General features: G+C 36.1%; 1 protein-coding gene across 1 annotated transcript; it reads right to left on the reverse strand.

Moving 5' to 3' along the window:
• Nucleotides 1-342: 342 nt before the first annotated feature.
• Nucleotides 343-7,401, reverse strand: LOC145591027 (uncharacterized). The gene is made up of 5 exons (XM_081647415.1): nt 7,244-7,401; nt 5,894-6,005; nt 5,397-5,493; nt 3,743-3,829; nt 343-1,288 (listed from the first exon to the last, which is right to left on the reverse strand). Exons 1-5 carry the CDS (start codon nt 7,302-7,304, stop codon nt 1,154-1,156), a joined length of 492 nt encoding a protein of 163 aa, XP_081503541.1. The 5' UTR covers nt 7,305-7,401; the 3' UTR covers nt 343-1,153.
• Between the last annotated feature and the right edge of the window lie 11,308 nt (nt 7,402-18,709).

The following is an 18,709-nucleotide window of genomic DNA, read 5'->3' on the forward strand; positions in this document are numbered from 1 at the left end:
TAATGGGTGTTGTATCCCACAGCATCTGGATATACCCACAAGCCACAAATATCTTTCTTGGCACCAGCTCGTACACGGCTTGGACTGGGGATGCAGATGGTTGAGTTGGGGTCTGTCTCAATAATTAAGGCCCAGACACTAATCAGGCCCTTAAGGCCTTAATTAATTAATTAGGCAATTTTAACTGAATCTATAGGCTCGTTTGGACCCACGATAATTAAGACCTGGGACTAGCCTATGAACCGTCCCGCCCTGAATGATTAAGTAGTTCATGGCTTCATGCACTATTCCATTTTAGTGATCCAGATGTAGACAGTTTTTATAAAATAATAATAATAATAATAATAATAATAATAATAATAATAATAATAATAATAATAATAATAATAATTTCAATTTATTTAACAATGCATTAATCATAATATTCGTATGTTAACACATCAGGTGCATTATGATCAGAAAAGAGAAATGCATATGTTTTGAGCCAAGTTTCTACAGTAGTAGATAGCACCACAATTTCTAACCCAAGGGTGTCTGCCTGTCTGGTAAAGGTCTTAAGTTTGCCAGGCGCTTCAAAGACCAGAAGTTTAGTGGAGATATTCAGTACATGACGACGCCGAAATTAAATATTTCTGTGGCCTGGAATCTGGATGCAAAAGGCTAACCCTGCTGCAGCTAAGTCACTATCCAATTACATACTTGATCTAAAGTTACAGACTTCGGACAATCTTACATTAAAAGGTGACAGCATCTCCTTTACCCTTTTCTTGAATGATCATCATCTCAAGAATAATTGTCTCACGTAAATTTTAAAAAAGAATGCAGATATGCCTTTCAAGCCTCACATGAGAGGGGTGATATCCTGTGCTACTACATACTCGGTGCTAAAGCTGGAGCAACTCGCACGGCTAGAATACTAACCAATTACAAACATCCAAAGTAGACACAAACTTGCTACTTCAGTGTGTAGAAGATTTGGGCACTTATATCTCATAATAGCTGAACAGCAAATCCGACAATTTGTTCCAAAGACAATATATTACCAATATGGAGTGAGCTTCAACATCAAATTTCACAAGTACACTGCTAATCTTTCCAAAATGTATATTTGCTGATTAAGACGCACATGAATAGAAGAACATGATTTGAAAAGTCATATGGTAGCTTCAATTTCATCAGAGGTCACGGCAGCTCCATTTGGGGTACCATCAGAGCGCAGCTGAGATGACACATCATCAATAGCAGAGTTCAACTGATCAATTTTCTCAGTCAAGATTTTTCTTGTCCTCTGCAGCAGCAAGTCCAGCAACCATCAAAAAATTGTTCAGCCATGATAAGAGGCGACAGAAAATATAAAAAGTTTCATGCTTGATGAGTATATAGGAATGTTCAAAAATCTTCCACTCCCAGTCTGAGGTAGCAAATTCAGCCTGTAAAACTATATGAATATACTTGACAAGAATTCTGATGATAGCTTACCGATTTGGTCAACAAACCAACTCACTGAACTCAGCATTATTTTATTATACAGTACACAAGTACAGCTTCTTAAACTCGAACTTGTATACTTCCTCCGTTTTTATTTTATTGCACCATTAGAACTTTTACACTATTCACTTAATCTTCTTTGACCATCATTTGTGATTTATACATTAGGAAAAATATAGTCATATGGGATCTAGTTAGATTCGTATCGAACTCTACTTTTCAAATATCAAATTTTTATAATTTTTACAAAAGTATAATTGAAGATAATTGATAGCTAAAGTAATGCATTGGCAAGCGTGAAATCCCTTATGGTGCAATAAAAAAAGAACGGAGGAAGTATTAGTTCTTAATCTGTTAAAATTTAATCAAGCTTATCATGAATTAATTTCACCATAAACCCCATCATATTTAAAAATTACATAGCATCATTCTCCTTAAATGTCATTCTATTCTTTATTACAAATTCAACAGCTTCTTTTATCATGCACTTTTAATACATTCAACTAGCTTTAACAACTTTTCAGATTTAACAAGCAGTTTCACAAGCACCAAATAGCTTTTCATCTTTCAACAACCATTTTGCCAAATTTTACCAAATAAAGCCTAAAAATGTATAGTTATAATTTAATCCTACAAATTTGTGAAACTTTCAAATATTGGCTGACCTAAAACACATTTGAAATTTATCAAAATATGCTGAGAGTGCATAAAAGATTAGACTAATCAAGATATACATAAGAGGGCAAAACTTCGACATAATACATTGAACTATTGAGGAATAATTTCAAGATTTAAAAACAGAAAAAAGAGTACAACTTCTAGTTCCAACAGAATACAGCAGTATACCGGCATTTAGAGAATAATTTGGAACAGGAACAATTGACCAAAACAAAATTCTAAAACACTACATACTAAAGTTTGCTACTCCCTCCGTCACTTATTTTTTATCCCCATATGAGTTATCAATTTATCATGGACTCCAAGATGAATCTTAAAAGGCACATATCTTCATTTCTATACCATAAAAATTTTAAGAACTTGATATTAATAAAATCCTACAAGATCCCGCATGACTATATACTTTTTTATAGATTAACCGGAATTTAGGGTCAAAGTTTTCAAAGCTTGACCTAATATTAACAATGGGGCAAAAAAATAGGGATGGAGTGAGAACATGATTAGAAACACTACCGTAAAGCAAACTGTTTTGGAATATGATCAGTATTTTATCAAAGCTATGACACCAAGAAATAGGATAACAACTAGTACTGGACATTCAAAACATGACCAAAAATTTCGAACACAATAGCTTCTTCCACTCACAGGTCAGAGATTTAGCAGCCTAACCTCTAACCACACAAAAATATAGGAAGGGGCTGCTTCAAGAGATCCGCCAGAAAATCTTTTCATAAACAGGGGTAAGAAACATAGTGGGAAAAAATAAGTTATGGCGTATATAAATTAGTTGAGTACCTTTCTACAAGCAGTGACCAAAAAAATAATAGGAAAGAAGAGCCACACAAACAAATTTAGTCATTTTCAGACTTCAGAATAGGCAGAAGAAGAAGAAAGATTCACTTGATACACTTGCTGGTTTAAATAAATGAATTCTCCTTTCGGAATATTATGATATTGGAAATTTGGTTCGGGGACAAAAACTAAATCACCAAGGTCCCACCCTCCTCACCATAGCTGATCTACATAGAAATAAGGGTAGGCACTTGTCTACTCACTTTAGGGAAAAAATAATAATAATTACTAGGAAATTGCCAAGCATTAAGTCGTAGCTTTGTGTCATTTGCTTTTGCTTTACATGAATGTTTTAGTACGAATGGTATTGGTCATGGCTTCATGGGTTCCATCTTCATACCAAGGCATAAATTTAATATTGCTCTTTGTTTTGTTAAGCAAAGTGCTATATTTAACGTCGCCAGAGTGTAAAACTTCGAGACATTGTCTTAATAAACATGTAAAATCTTTTGTTTAATAAGTTGTCTACCCTATTTGAATTTCCAGATTTCCAGGATATTCCTCACACCGTCACACCCCTGTAAAAAGAAGGGGACAAAAGCAATAAAAAAACATAAAACATAAATCTTAAAGGTCAAACCATCTTCAGGACATTTTTCTCCAACATAAAGGACAAAATGGTCAAAATCTAAGTAAGATGTATCAAAATACATTTGGTGATACGAAAACAGCATGTATCCAGCCTCTAGAAATACATTATTTACTTGAATGAGTAATCAATTACCTCCAAAGCTTTCTCCTCGTCATAGATAAATTTTGGTAGTTTCCGCATCAAATCCTTTTTGTCAGCTCCAGCAAGAGCCTTACTTATCTATCAAATAAGTTTAGTAACAGAATTAGCATATATTTCTTATTATTAAGTATAAGATAGAGTGTCAAAAAGAATCACATGTCACATTTCTTACATATGAGTATGACAAGGCAAAAGCGGGAAAGAAAAAAGATAGCAAAAACATTATTTTAAACACTCCAGGACGAAAGTCAATCACATAATTACATTATCAAGCATAGAGTCACTAGTGTGATAATATATTGAGCATAAATCTAAAAATAGTATTGCAACACTGCAATTTGATTAAGGAATTTACTGATGCATGTGCTTGGACAGCCACAAGTCCCTTCTGTTTGAACTAGCGCTATAGGTTCAGGCACAAATACGGGTCTCCATAACTTTTAACCAAACATTGTTTTTTTTTTTTTTTTTTTTCTGAAATTGGTTAAAATTGAATTCAAGTTGGCATAAGAAGGATTGATGACTGAAATTTTGGATCGGACTTGGACTCGAAAAAGTCTGAGTAACAGCTCGCACAATCTTAAATTTGACTCAGGCTACACAAAAACCTAAAGTAGAATTTGAAACCTTAGCAGAAGCAATCAGTTGGTTTTTCCTTTCCAAGTGCACCCCTAAATCCCTATGGATGGATACCCTTTTGACACTTTGACAAAACAACTTTTTTTTGTTTTTCCCAAACAAGGCTAAAGATATGTTACCAAGAGAATGTATTCATGAAGGATAAAAAAGACCACATATTCTTCATCCTTAAGACACAAATTGCAACTTGGCCACTTGGGATGAAAAAGGTCATTTACTTAAGAGCATCCTTAGTTTGAATCTTCTTTTCAATCGTAGCCAAATTAAAAAGTTACTCTTACTATGCCACTAAATTATCTGGTCTATTCACTCCAAAATAATCAAGAGCTAAAGAAGTGCCAAACTCTTAAGACTTCCAAGAGGATGTTTACACTCACTAAACTGCACTAAAAACAGCTATCAATCAATCGTAAAGGAGAAGATCCAGCTTACATAAAGGAGATCAGCACACCTCTGCATAAATCTACCGACAATGCAAATATTACATCTAACCTAATCCACAAGAGGGGGATTTCTAAAATCTTGTGAACTAAAGCAATGATGTGAACCTTGAAAGCTTAATTGTAAGTATAGTGTATACAATATACTATCTTTGAGCAACTGAACAATTACTGCCAACTTAGGTTAAAATCCCATAACATCACACACATAACTAGCCACTAATTGCCACTATTTCATGTTCCAAGAATGGAGAACCTGTTAGATACAGCATAAATTTTGTCTCAAAGTAGCCTTCCCATGGACATCCTTTTTTCCTATTTTTTTCATTTCATTATGGAATTGCCAACAATGTGCAAGCTTCAGGTCAGGTAACCACAAGACATGTGCATTCAAAACCATCCAAAGAATCTTTCTTTTCCAGATCAATGATGAGAACAAGTTATAAATCAGCACACTCGATGCAACACACTTACCATGCTTCACAATTCACAAGTTTAAAATAGATAGGACACGGCAAGGATAACATATATTGCCTGAATATAATCATGCATTGAATTAAGCATACCTGGGGTGCATACACACAGCCAAGGGTACCAACAACTAGTCCTCCCAGAACAAACCCACTAACAAAAACGCTTGCACTGCTGGGCCTACCACCATCACTGTCACAAATTAAACAAATTCAACATGTGGACTAGATTATTAAATTCATACTCCTGATAAAACTTATGAAATATGGTGATCATGAACACTCTTTAGATTTGGAAAAACTTCTCAAACCCTAAGAGATTGTCACTTTTTTGCCAATTCATCCCCATATTTCCTACTCGGTAACTCACTTACATAAACACCTAAGCCTCGTAGCCTTGTAAGAAGGTGGGAATTGGATTGGCCTATAATTCTAGAAGAAAGAATATGAGAGCATAATAAAACTACAAAAAGCCAAACATCAGACACATCATGATTTTCCCAACAATCATGTAGCCTTCAGTGAGATGTTCATTGCAGCTCCATCAGAAACTAATATAATTGTGAGAGCATGTTTGAGAGAAACAGTAATACCTATAGGAAGCCTGGACAACAAGAGGTTTTTGTGTAGCCTTTTTGGTATGAGGTGGAGAGAAGCTTGAGTTGGTTGGGCACAATACTCGATCTGAATGCTGGAAAGAATAACCTAAAACACCCATTCAATTATAATCAGAGAACAAAAATGAACAAAATCCACCACAGATACAGGACAACAAGAAGTCAAACATGTTTCATGATATAAGAGTTAAGACAAGAAACTCGTAGAACATGCTCATCTGAATCACACTTCAGGATTCAAGGTATGAAAACTTCAGTCAAATAAGAACTAAAATTACATGTCCCTTTTGTGTCTTTCAGATTTTATAAAAAAATATAGGGAGTGCAATACAAATGCAAAGTCAACCAAGGGCTTCAAACAAAAAGGATTAGCATTAGGCTTCACCTTCAACAACAGCCGAGGAGGCAAAGATAGCATAAGCACAAACGGAACAGAAGCTCATAAGTGAATAATCTTATCAATGATGCCAATATGTTAAATGATTTAGCAATTGCAGTGAATTGCAAGCTTCATTTTACTACAATTACACAAGACAATTCCATCTCCAATTTAGTTTATCCACTCATGCCTACCTATGAATGTGAAAATAAAATCAATGGAGCTGAAACTTCTACAATTCAACCACAAGAGACCAATACATCTCATATCCATTCACATGAATATCTCTATCAATAATTTTGTATAATCAATGGGGCTGGAACATTACAGCACAATCACCTAAACCATAAATAACGAGAGAATCGTGTATATCCTACAAAGACTCCTTAAGCAACAACCTCAATCCCTCAACACGAGATGGTCCCAGGTAGGCAAGTAGTCCAAACAAAGAACAACCCCCCGGGAAGGTCTAGACGTAGGCAACCTCAAATCCTAAGCAATCTCACTGAATAAGTCGAGCAAGCTATTCTAAATCAATCTACTCAACAAATATCAAAATAGACTTTCCATTGACTGTATCCCTACTACAATACTACCCCCAATATGATTGATTTTGGTATTTCTGGGTAAAATTGCACTTTCTTGTCAAAACCCCATTTATCTATAAATTGAAAACTATCTGTAACTAAGAGTTCGACCCATTTTAACCCTTTAAAATTCGATCAAACTGAATTCAGAAGAAACATCTAGCATAACCTCATTTAGCCATAATCTAATTCAACAACAATATGCATCAAATCAAAGATACCCACATCAAAATACCAGTAAAATGATCAATTAAACTACTTATAAACCCCAGTTACAGAAACTAAAGACATTACAATTAATAAACAGTGTATGATAATAATTTGACTAAGCAGCTGAAAAGATCAAGTTTAAATAATTACCAGATGAAAGCTGAGAAGGGGAGTTACGAGCCAAGACCAGAGAGCTAGATAGAGAAGACATCTTTCGTAGAACAATGAAGGGAAGAGGAGAGAGAAAGTCAGATTTTAATGGGAGAAAATTCGATAATGCCGAAGCTCTCTTAGCAAACTGATGATTGTTACGTACTTCGTAGCTTAAGTGTGAATCTGTGAAATTGTAACAAAAATGTTACAGTACTAAGATATTACTCTCTCCGTTACTAATTGTATAGTAGACCATAAAATTAAATATTTGGATAAAACTTTAATTATCATTTTTTTTTTTTTGACGAGAATGTTAATAATCATAAAATACCGTTAATCTTTAAGATGTAGGGTCTATTTTTTTTCAGTTCAGCTCAACTCAGCTCAGTTAATCAGAACATGCCCGTAATATAGTCATGTGGATAATGTTTTATTATGTTATCAGTTTTTATACTCCTTCCATCCCATAATCTTCGACACGATTCTCAGTTTCGTCCATCTCACAATACTTGATACGTTACTAAATATGAAATGAAACCACTAATAAAAAAAAGGAAAATTTGAATTTTGGTACCTCAAAAATGGGGGTAATTGAATTTTGGTACCCATATAAAATTTTATTTTAAATTGGTACCTCAAAATGACTAAACTATAGATATCAGTACCTCCGTTAGCATTCTGTCAATTTTGCCGTTATTGGGTCCCAGTTTAACGGCTAGTTTGTTAACTCCCTCCTTTTAAATAACGAATTTGTTCCTTATTTTCCCATTTGATTCTGTGTAAAATTAAGAATCAAAACACTATAATTCTGGGATAGAAATTGAATTATACTTAGGGTTGTAGTTATTTGCTGAATTGCGAAGGTTGTGCGAAGATTGTAGACGCATTTTGTGAAGGTCTGGTGTTGGCGGAAAAAAGAGGTGAGTTTTCACTAATTTTGTATACAATTGCTATATCTGAAGTTGATTTGAGTATAATTGTGATAAATTTGTGGTTCATATGTTATTAAATTGTAGTTTGTACTACCAATTGTGTGATTAATTGAAAATTTAGGGTTCTTAAATTGGACTAATTTAGGGAATTGTTGTTTTTTTGAAATTAGGAAAATGTTAGTAATATTTCTGAAATTGGGGTTTTTTGTTGCATATTTGTTTCAATTTTATTTGCAGAATGGCTGAGAATAGGGTGGTTTTCAGATGTAAGTACTTGAGTGTAGTTATTGACATTGAAGTAGAAATAGGTAAAGACAACTTGATGGATAAATGCCTAGAGTAGGAAGACCGTTTGCGTGAAATGGATGATGCAGTAGAAGGATCTATAGATATCTTGTTTCCCAAATTCCAGTACATTTATAAAGGGAAATATAGGGATTTAGAAGATGATGGTGATGTGTTCAAAATGATTAGGAGGCTACCTAATAAGAACATCTACACCATTCATGTTGGCACCACTGATGATCCTGGGTTCTTGGCAGATTGTATGTGGGAGTTTAGGCAGACAAAATGGGAATTGGCCACCCCCTGGCTATCCTTATAATGGTGGTCAACCACCAGCTTGACAAGGTTTGTGTGAGCTTGGTGTGGCTAACTGGTCTTTTTGTTGTAGTTTGTTGTGTCTAATGCCCCTTTATTTATTTGGTTTGCTATTTGCAGGAGTAAAAATGTCCTGCAATACTGAATCTCCCTCTAAACTGAAGAAGTGTAACTGTGGATTGCCACTTGCAAGGCTGACATCTTGGACAAGGGACAATCCAGGGCGCAAGTTCAAGGCTTGCAAATTTTGGGATCCAAACACTGAGACAAGGGGATGCAAATGTTTTGAATGGGTTGACTCAGAACAAACTGATTGGCAAAGGGATGTGATCAACCAGCTGCTGCTTGACAAGAAGTTGATGAAGTCTGAGATGAATTCTTTGCAAAGGGAGGTTGATGATCTTGTTGGGCAAATGAGGTGTTTGCTTAATGAAGTTGACACATTGAAGACTAAATGCAAGGCCTTGTCTGGTGATAGGAAGAAGATGACAGGCAGCAATGGGAGTGGTAACAGGGTTCAATTGACTGTAGTGGTTGCACTTTGTGTATTTGTTATGGTTTTAGGACTTAGTGTAGTAATAAAACTTGTTTAGGGGAGTTTGAGGGAATCTAGGATATTATGTCTAAGTATGGTGACTTATTTATGTAATGTACTTAATTTTAGTTGCTGTTGGTTTGTAGTGAACTTGCTCACAATCATTTATGTATGAATTTCAAAAAATATTGCCCTTGAAATATATGCTTCATTTGTCTACTAAAATAGATTCATATGATATATACATATATATGTCTAAGTACATGTGACTTAGTCCAAAAACTGACTACTAAATATATAAGTTTATCAAATTGAATACATATTGGAAATTGTCAAAGGAACAGGTTCAACAAAGTTCAAACTTAGCACTATTTTTTTTTCTTGCTTGCCCTGGTTGCTGTGGTGTTTTTTGCTGTAGTTGTTGTTGATGCTTGGCTACAGAGGTATGGTTCTGCTCCTGCAGAATTCCTTGACCTTGTATTAGGTCCTTGAGAAGATGTTGTTGCTCCTTCAGATGCTCTTGCTGTTCCTTCAGATGGTCCTGCTCCCCCTTTGGATGCTTCTGCTCCTTGAGATGCTGCTGCTTTTGAGGATGCTTTTGCTGCAGCAGCTGCACCTTTCTTCTTAGCCTCCTCTTGTGGGAACTTCTTTTTTGCAACGCTGTTAGGTCCTGCTGAAGCTCCAGGAGTAGTCTACAAATATAAAATGATGGACACCAATTAAAACAGAGCAAAAAAGCTAACTGACATGAAAATGGGAAAAAATTCAGAATTGACCTTGTTTAAAGCTCTTGCTGCTTTGATTCTCCTCTGTTCTACCACCCATGGTGTGTTTACAACAGCCTTGCCCTTTGTGTTAGGATGGGAAGAAGACTGTTTCACTTCTGCAGGCATATTGGAGCAAGTTTTGGCATAGTGTCCAAACTGAGCACATTTTTGGCACCTCTTCTGCCTTTTTTGTGAACTACCCTCTACTGCATCTGGTACACCCTCACCCCTTTCATTCTTTCTCTTTTTGGACTTAGGTCTGCCAGGCATGACTCTCACAGGTGGTGGTAGTGGCTCCCTTAGCTGAATCTTTTCCCAGTGCTTGGGACCTGGCATAGGCTGTACAGGCAAATCATATGCCTCTAAATATCTCCCCCTTGTGTAATAGTGGTCCACATACTCTTCTGGGTCACTTCTCTTGTCTAATATACAAGCAAACCCATGCACACAAGGGAGGCCAGTTAATTGCCAGTGGTAGCATGTGCATGTTCTATTTTGCAAGGTCAACTGTCACTTGGTCTACATTTAGGTTGACCTCATAAGTGTCATCCCTTGAAACCTGCACTATGCAGTGCCTAGCCACCCTCTCCATTCTCTCAAACAGCTTACTCACATAAGGCATCACTTTTCCTTCAATCTTTTTCACACCCTCCCACTTGTCATTATGCCTTTTCATTACATACCTCCTTAACCATTCCATTTGGGTTAGGATTGGTTTATCCCTAGCTTCTCTAATACAAGCATTGAAGGTTTCACACATTGTTAAGAAGCATATTAGATTTGCAATTAGTTGAAAAGGCATGCCTAGACTAATGTTGGGCAGGGATGTTGTCTAGATACTCATATGCATCCTCACTAAGGAACCTTATGGATTCCATTGCAATTTCAAAATCAGCCTACTATAAGTGAAGAGAAATACACATAAGTTCACTGGCAGAACATGGACAACAAGCTTACACTGACAGAACATGGACAAAAAGCCCCTAAATAAAACTCTAAATTGAGCACTATTATCTGAGCAACTGAGCACATAAACTGAGCAGCCAAACTGAGCACATACACTGAGCAGACAAACTGAGCACATACACTGAGCAGCCAAAATGAGCACACAAACTGAGCAGAATACAAACTGAGCACATAAATGACCAGAATACAAACTTAGACCATAAACTGACCATAATACAAACTGAGCACATAAATGAGCAGAATACATACACTGTACTTACACATATGCTTACATATTGTCACATGCTAATAATTCACAACTTTGTACATAAGTGCATGCTAATAAACAAGGAAGAGTATCATAGGTGCAGTTCATATCCAAGTTATGGCTCTAGCAACATTCCAAAACAACTCTTTGAATGTGGACCCTGTGAACTGCAGTTTAAAATTGGCCCATATATGCCTCACACAAAACCTCTTCTCAGCAAAGGGGACCACCTCCTCAAATGCTTCAAGCAACCCCTTAACACACAAAATGAACAAATAATTGTCAGTGACAAATAAAACACATACAAATCATAACCAGTTGCACAAAATAAAACTGAAATGATGCTTAACTAACCTTCTGCCTATCTGACATGTAAGTGAAGCCACCTCCCATTGCCAAATCATCTAGACTTTGCTTCAAGCATTCCAAGAACCAGCACCAAGTTTCTTTGTTCTCAACCTCCATAGTAGCCTAGGCAAAGGGATAAATGTTGTTGTTCCCATCCTTTCCCACAGCCACCAAAATCTGACCAGGGTAAGAGCCTTTCAAATGGCATCCATCCACCCCTATTAAAGGCCTACAACCTTTCAAAAAGCCCCTGGCCAATGGGGAAAGGCACACATACATCCTCAAGAACAAAGGTGGCTCTGGCCTATCCAACTGATCAACCACCACATTCACTACAGTCCCTGGGCTATATCTCTACACTGCCTTCCCATAATCCCATACTCTGGCATACTGTTCAGATGCAGACCCATATATCATGAATTTTGCCCTTGCTTTAGCTAGCCATGCCTTGTAGTACCCAATTTTAATGCCCAAATCACTTAACACTTTATCCCTAAAGCTGTTAGTCTTCCAATTTGGATTACTTCTCCACTCTTCAACATATTTTTCAGCTAAGTACTCTGCAGTCACATTTGCATTCATGTTTCTCCTCATAAAATTATGTTCTAACCTAAGATCCTGAATTTGCCAGGCACAACTCTTGAACATAGGCCTAGCAATCACCTTGAACCTACACCTCCTAACTTCCTCACTGCAGTTACATAGAGGCATATTGCTCCTCTTTGAATCCCATACACAACCACATCTCCTCCTATAGAAAGTGGTTAATTTGACCTTATTATTGTGCAAGAAATTGAACTCATATCTATTTTCAACTGCATGAGTTCTTAGAGCTTTCCTAAGAACCAAAATGTTGCTAAACTTCTGACTCTTCACCAACACAATTGGTTTCTTGAAATCTGTCTCCTCTCTAAACCATGGACTGTCATCTGGCTCTTCATCAGAACCATGATCACTTCTCAGCTCCTCATCATCACTTTCTTCTTCCTTCAGTTCAACCTTAGGCTGCCCAATATCTTTAACAAGCTGGTCCAACTTCTGCTTACTGCTCTGACCAGGCTGCACAATTGACAAACTCCTCTCCACTTCTCCTAAAATCTGAGTTGTACCCTAATCCAACCCCTCATCTTCAGAATCACCTTCTTCCTCCTCTCCTATATTCCAATCTATATCTATATCACTCAAATCCTCACTTGAAGATCCAGATTCAGTATCCTCATCATCAATGAACAGCTTCTTTTGACACTTGCCCTTTCCTTTCCCCTCTAATTTGTCTCTCCTGCTTTCCAACTCAAGCTCTTCAGAAAGCTTCCCTTTCCCTTTATCAATTAAAGGTTTGAGCTTATCACTCCCATTAGAAAACCTAGGACTCCACCTAAGTATTGGCTCACTCACAGCAGTAGCAGTTTCTGTTGGGTTGGATTGTCGCCACCTAGGGCTCCTCCTCAATACTAAAGCAGTACAAGGCTTTTTGGGAGTATGTTCAGCAGAACTTTTTGCTTTAACTGTGGGTTTTGATACTTTTTTAGTAAGTGAAGTTTTAGGTGGGCTGACTTTAGACAGACTGTCAATGTGTTTGGGTGGGCTCAGGTTTTGGTTTGGGTTTTCACTTGGCCCTTCAGTCTAAATTGGATTTGTTTGGTCAGGGTTTTCTTCAAAAACAGTACAAAACAACTCCAAGTGCCCATCTTTGTGTTTAGCCTCAAGAAACCCCTTTAGAGCCTCATCATCCTCTAATCTCCTTTTCCCAGTCATCCATGTTTCTCCCTTCTCTTTATACCATAACACATAAATTTGAGGGACTGCCCACCCCTTTTCCCTAAACCCTTCAGCACATAACCATCTCACGTACCCCATAGTTATAAATGACAGAGGCACATTCAACCTCCAATACACAAAACCAGCCTCATATACTTGATACTCACTCCCTTTTCTTTTTCTTTTCTTAAACACAAAACCCCCCAAACAGTCTTAGCTTAATGTCAACAGTGTTATCAAGTTGATCCATTTGTTTAATCTACAAATGAAGCAATAAATCATGTACCAATACCTTAACAAGCATGTGCCAGCCTAAATAAGTTCATAACACTTAAGCAAAATACTACAGTAAGTGCAACAACACAAATACCCTACCACAGTTAACCATAAAGTAACAATGAATTGTAAATCAATTTGTATAAAACCTATAATTTAACCATAATTTAATCCAAACACAATATTCTAGGGTTTGCTTAATTATTTTCCAAATTTTCCCAAACATTTCATCCATATTGCACAAAAACCATTAATGGACCAGTACAAAAAGTTGAAGGAATCATACCTGGGTCGTTGTCAGAAGATTCTCCTACTTCTGTCAATGGAGATGACGACTCCAAGCTCCAGCCTTTCCCAGTTGCTGATGTGTTCTTTCCAGTCAATATCCACGCCTTAGTCAATTGGAGAATGTACAGTGAAAAAAACAAAAAAAAAGACTAAACCCTAACAATTGACAATGGAGAGAGAACGAAATTGTGGTTCACAATCAGCAATGGAGTAAATGCATGTGGTTGAGAGCTTTGATTATGGAGGAACAGGGCAAAGAGAGAGAGAGAGAGGGGGGGGGGGTAAAAGGGAGGGAATTCAATTAGAATCGAAGAGAGAGAAAGAATAAAGGGAGGGAACTTAATTAACTGGGACCCACTAACGGAAAATATGACAGAATGTTAACGGAGGTACTGAAATCTACAGTTTTGAGTTTTTGGAGGTACTAATTTAAAATAAAATTTTAGATGGGTACTAAAATTCAATTACCCCCATTTTTGAGGTACCAAAATCCAAATTTTCCTAAAAAAAATATATATATTTTTCCATATTTTCTATTTCTTCAGCTACCCCACTTCCACCCCACTTAGAGATGGCAATGATCTGGACCCGACCCAGATCAGTTTCTTCAAAATTTGGATCCGTCGAATCCGGATCTTGCTGAAAAAAACTGATTTGAATCCGGGTCGCCCTTAGGGTCTATTCACATTCACTAAATTTCAGTTCAGTTCAGTTTAATTCAGTTCAGCTCCAATCAGTTCAGTTCTGTTCAGTTCAACTCTTATTTTCCCTTTCTCTAAAATATTCATTTCAGCACAGTTCATTCAGTTCAGTTCAGCTCCAATCAGTTCAGTTCAGTTCAGCTCGGTTCAGTAAATGTGAACAGGCCCTTAGACCCGAACCTAGATCCGTTTACCCGTTTTTTAATTTTCCTATTTAAATTTTTTTTTTATTAAAAATGTTGATAGTGTTAGTAATGATAAAGATAAGCCCTTTCAAGAGATGAATTTTCGATGCTCATATCAGATATATCATCATTGTTTTTTCACTTGCTCATTTGTAACATCGTACTTTTTTCGTTGTTTATAATTTTTATTTCAAACTATAAGTGTATAAAAAGTTGGTTAATTTGTGTTTTTAGATTAGTTGTATAACTTTAATTTAGGTTGAACTAAATAACCCCCGACGGAAGTTTGAAATGCATTTTTTGACCCAAACATTAAATTTACTGCAAAAAATTAGGCAAAATATATTGGACCCGTTTTAGACCCAGATTCGTTAGACCCGTCGAATCTGGATCAGAGTCTCCATTTTTCAGACCCAACGGATCCGGGTCGGATCTGGATCCTAAATACAAAAACGAATCTGGATCCGGTTCCAACCGACCCGTTGCCATCCCTTCCCTACTTGTTCTTTTCTTACACTATAAAAATATAAAAGAGAATCTTTTATATAATAAACAAATGTTTTTAATGAACGTACTTGTAGTTTTCTTAAATTACGTATCTACCCAGCCACCCCAACGTTCCAAGTATTATGAGACGGAGGGATTAATTTTTACGAAACACGTTTTGAAGACCACATGAAGTCAAATAGGGCAAAATATTAGGGACATAGGGGTACTAGCATATATTTTGCTCCATTGTCCCAATCTTTGAAAATTTTAACCATAAATTCTTATTAATGTATAAAAGATTATATACTCACGTAGATCGTCCCATTGTATATTGGATTCAAAATTTTTTAATTTTTTACACATATAGAAATGAAAATATATACAAGTACATTTTAAGAAGCGTTTTAGATAATATAATTAGTGTGTGGCCCAGACGATGCATCGAGTTTTACAGTGAATATCAATAAATAATATTTGAGCTATAAAATATAAACAATATTTTTTTTTTTTTGAAAAAAATAAACTATATAATTATAGAAAAGTGAACAATAATAACTATGAAAATAAATAAGTTCTCTCAAATTAATGTTTTATACAAAGTATTTATTATATTATAATTGAATATAAAACATAATCAAAAGATAGTAGAGATGGTAGACATTTTTATGTCTTACTTAAAAACTTACTTGTATGTGTGTAATATAAATATTTTAAGCAAAACATAATAAATTGTGATCGATCCCTTTAGTTAGATTAATTAAGATAAAAAAAATATTGTAATTAACTTCATAGTTATAATAAAAATTTTAAAATAACATTCGTTTTTTATTCATTATAAAAAATTTGAAGAATTGATATAGAGGGAAAAAAAAATCCAAACTCTACTATCACTAATAAATTGTGTAATTAGTCATTTTAGTCATAAAATCTTTTAGAAAAAATGTATAATTAATCAATAATTTTCAAATATTAGCTTTGTTTTGAAAAGGAAAAAAACAGAGGAAAAAAAAGAGAGAAGGAGAGAGAGAATGATGTCACAATTAGTTTAGGAGGGGAAATTTTTTATAAGAAGGTGACACGTATATAATGGTGATGTCAGCGGTAATTACTTTAGTATTAATTATAGATTGGTTTTGTGTACAAACCTTGTGATAAACATTTTCATTGCCATTAAAACATGTTAGTTTATAATACTTTATGAATGATGTAGCACACAAATACACAATACATAAGAAAGGTGATGTGGCATATATCTAATACATGTGAGGGGTGCCAGATGGCACATACTCTAGCAGCTCAGATATCGAACCAGATCATCCTACCCTCACTAGTAGAAAAATACAATTGGGAAGCCCTAAATGGGAAGCGGTTATTGAGTTTCGCTTCCAAAAACCCACTTTAAAAAAAAATACACTGAAACATACAAATGGGAAGCGGGTTAGGTGAACCGCTTCCAAATATTGTAGTTGGAAGCGGTTTGAACATTAAACCGCTTCCCATTTGCTAAAAAACCCTAAAAATTAAAACCCCATTTCATTTCTCCGCTCTCTCTCCTCTCTTCCCTCTTTCTCACGCCGCTCTCTCTCCTCTCATTTCTCAGTTTTCCCCCTCCATTATTCTCATGCCTCACTTCTCTCTCCTCTCTCCCCTCTCCCCTCACGTCCTTTTTCCTTTCTCATCTCCTTTCCTCTCTCCTCTTATCACCGACAACATCCACGACGCCGAGCACCGCCGAGCACCACTGACAGGGTAAAGTCGTATCCCCTAATCAAAAGTAAATACCTAAGTCCTCTACCTAAAGTAGATAGGGAAGTAGGGTCGAACTCCACAAGGAAACAAGTCTTTCTACTCCTAATTAATTATTATAATCTAAATTATCTAAGTAACCAATATTTTTGGGAATAAATTCTATACTACGAAGAATAAGGTCGAAAGAAATAAAGTAGGGGAAAAATCAAATATTAAAAGACCTAGGGCATAGGTTCACTAATAAACAATATTCCAGGGCAAATCATAATAAGCAATCATCAAGCATTGATCAATCAGATTATAAAGGGCTTTCGCTACGTATTATAATCACAGAGTTAATTTACCGGTATTAAATCTCATCTGTCGAATCTCGACTTAACCATTTATAAATTAGTCCACCTATTGAAACTAAGCCTAAACATCAATTCTCATCTGTCGAATCTCGAATTAATATTACTAAACTCATACAATTAAATCTGGCCAAACCTAATTGCATAGCATTAAATCAATCAATAGGAAATTAACCAAGCATTGATAATTAACAATCACAAAATTACCCCTTCATATCATTTATTAGATCCCCATAAACCCTAGAAATAAAACTACTCAAGCATCATCATAACCAAACTAATCAAATAAATAAAGCAAAGCATAATCAAAGAAGTAAATAAAATAGCTGAAATTAAAAGAGAAGAAATTGTTACCAAAAGAAATCTGGATTAATGAAAGTAATTAAGAACAAAAGTTGAGAGAGAATTTAAGAGAGAAAAATATCCTAAGTAGAGAGAGAAAATCTAAAGAAGAAGGTCATCCAAAATTACGTACATAATTCGTACTTAAACATCCCTCAAAACAAAAATTAAAACTAATCTAATCAGCTCTGAGAAAAACACGCGCCCGATCGGGTGAAGGGCCGCCCGATCGGGCCCGCCTTTTTTGCCTTGCTCGCTGCTGGTATGCCGCGCCCGATCGAGCGTATGCTTGCCCGATCGAGCCCGGTCTTCTTCTTCGAGGCTTGGATTTCGATTGGGCTAAATTCTTCGGCCCAATCTAAGTTCCCTCATCGGGTCTTGATTAATCGATCCAATAGCCCCGGTGTCTCATACCGAGCCCTTAATCATCGGCTCTCACCGATCCTGGGCTTCAAGAGTGGCCGTGTCCTTCTAGCCTCCGTAGTTGATCCATAAAAACCCGGGAAAATGCTCCAAAAGTGCAATTTCCTGTAAAATACAACTAAAACTACGCAAACACTAGAAAACACAAATTAGTAATAAAAGTGGCTCTAAAGAGCCAAAAACACCACTAATTATGACCGTGGGACGGGGGTAAAACACTATATAAATTGGATATATCAACCACCGAGCAACCCACACCCACACCGACCACAACAACCACTAACGCCGAGCACCACCGATCAGCCCACACCTAGTACCCCGAGCAGCCCACACCAAGTACCGCCGAGTAGCCCACACCGATTTTCAGATCTATGTTTATGGTAAGAATTTCGATCTAGTTTTTTTTTTCCCTTCAAATTTCATCATCTATATGAATTTCTGGGTTGTTAGATTATGTTTTGCTTTGAATCGGTTAGATTTATGGTTTTTTTTTTTTTTTGAAGTTTT

Source organism: Chenopodium album, chromosome 18 (genome assembly GCF_948465745.1).
Source record: "Chenopodium album chromosome 18, dcCheAlbu1.1, whole genome shotgun sequence".
Classification (NCBI taxonomy): domain Eukaryota; kingdom Viridiplantae; phylum Streptophyta; class Magnoliopsida; order Caryophyllales; family Amaranthaceae; genus Chenopodium; species Chenopodium album.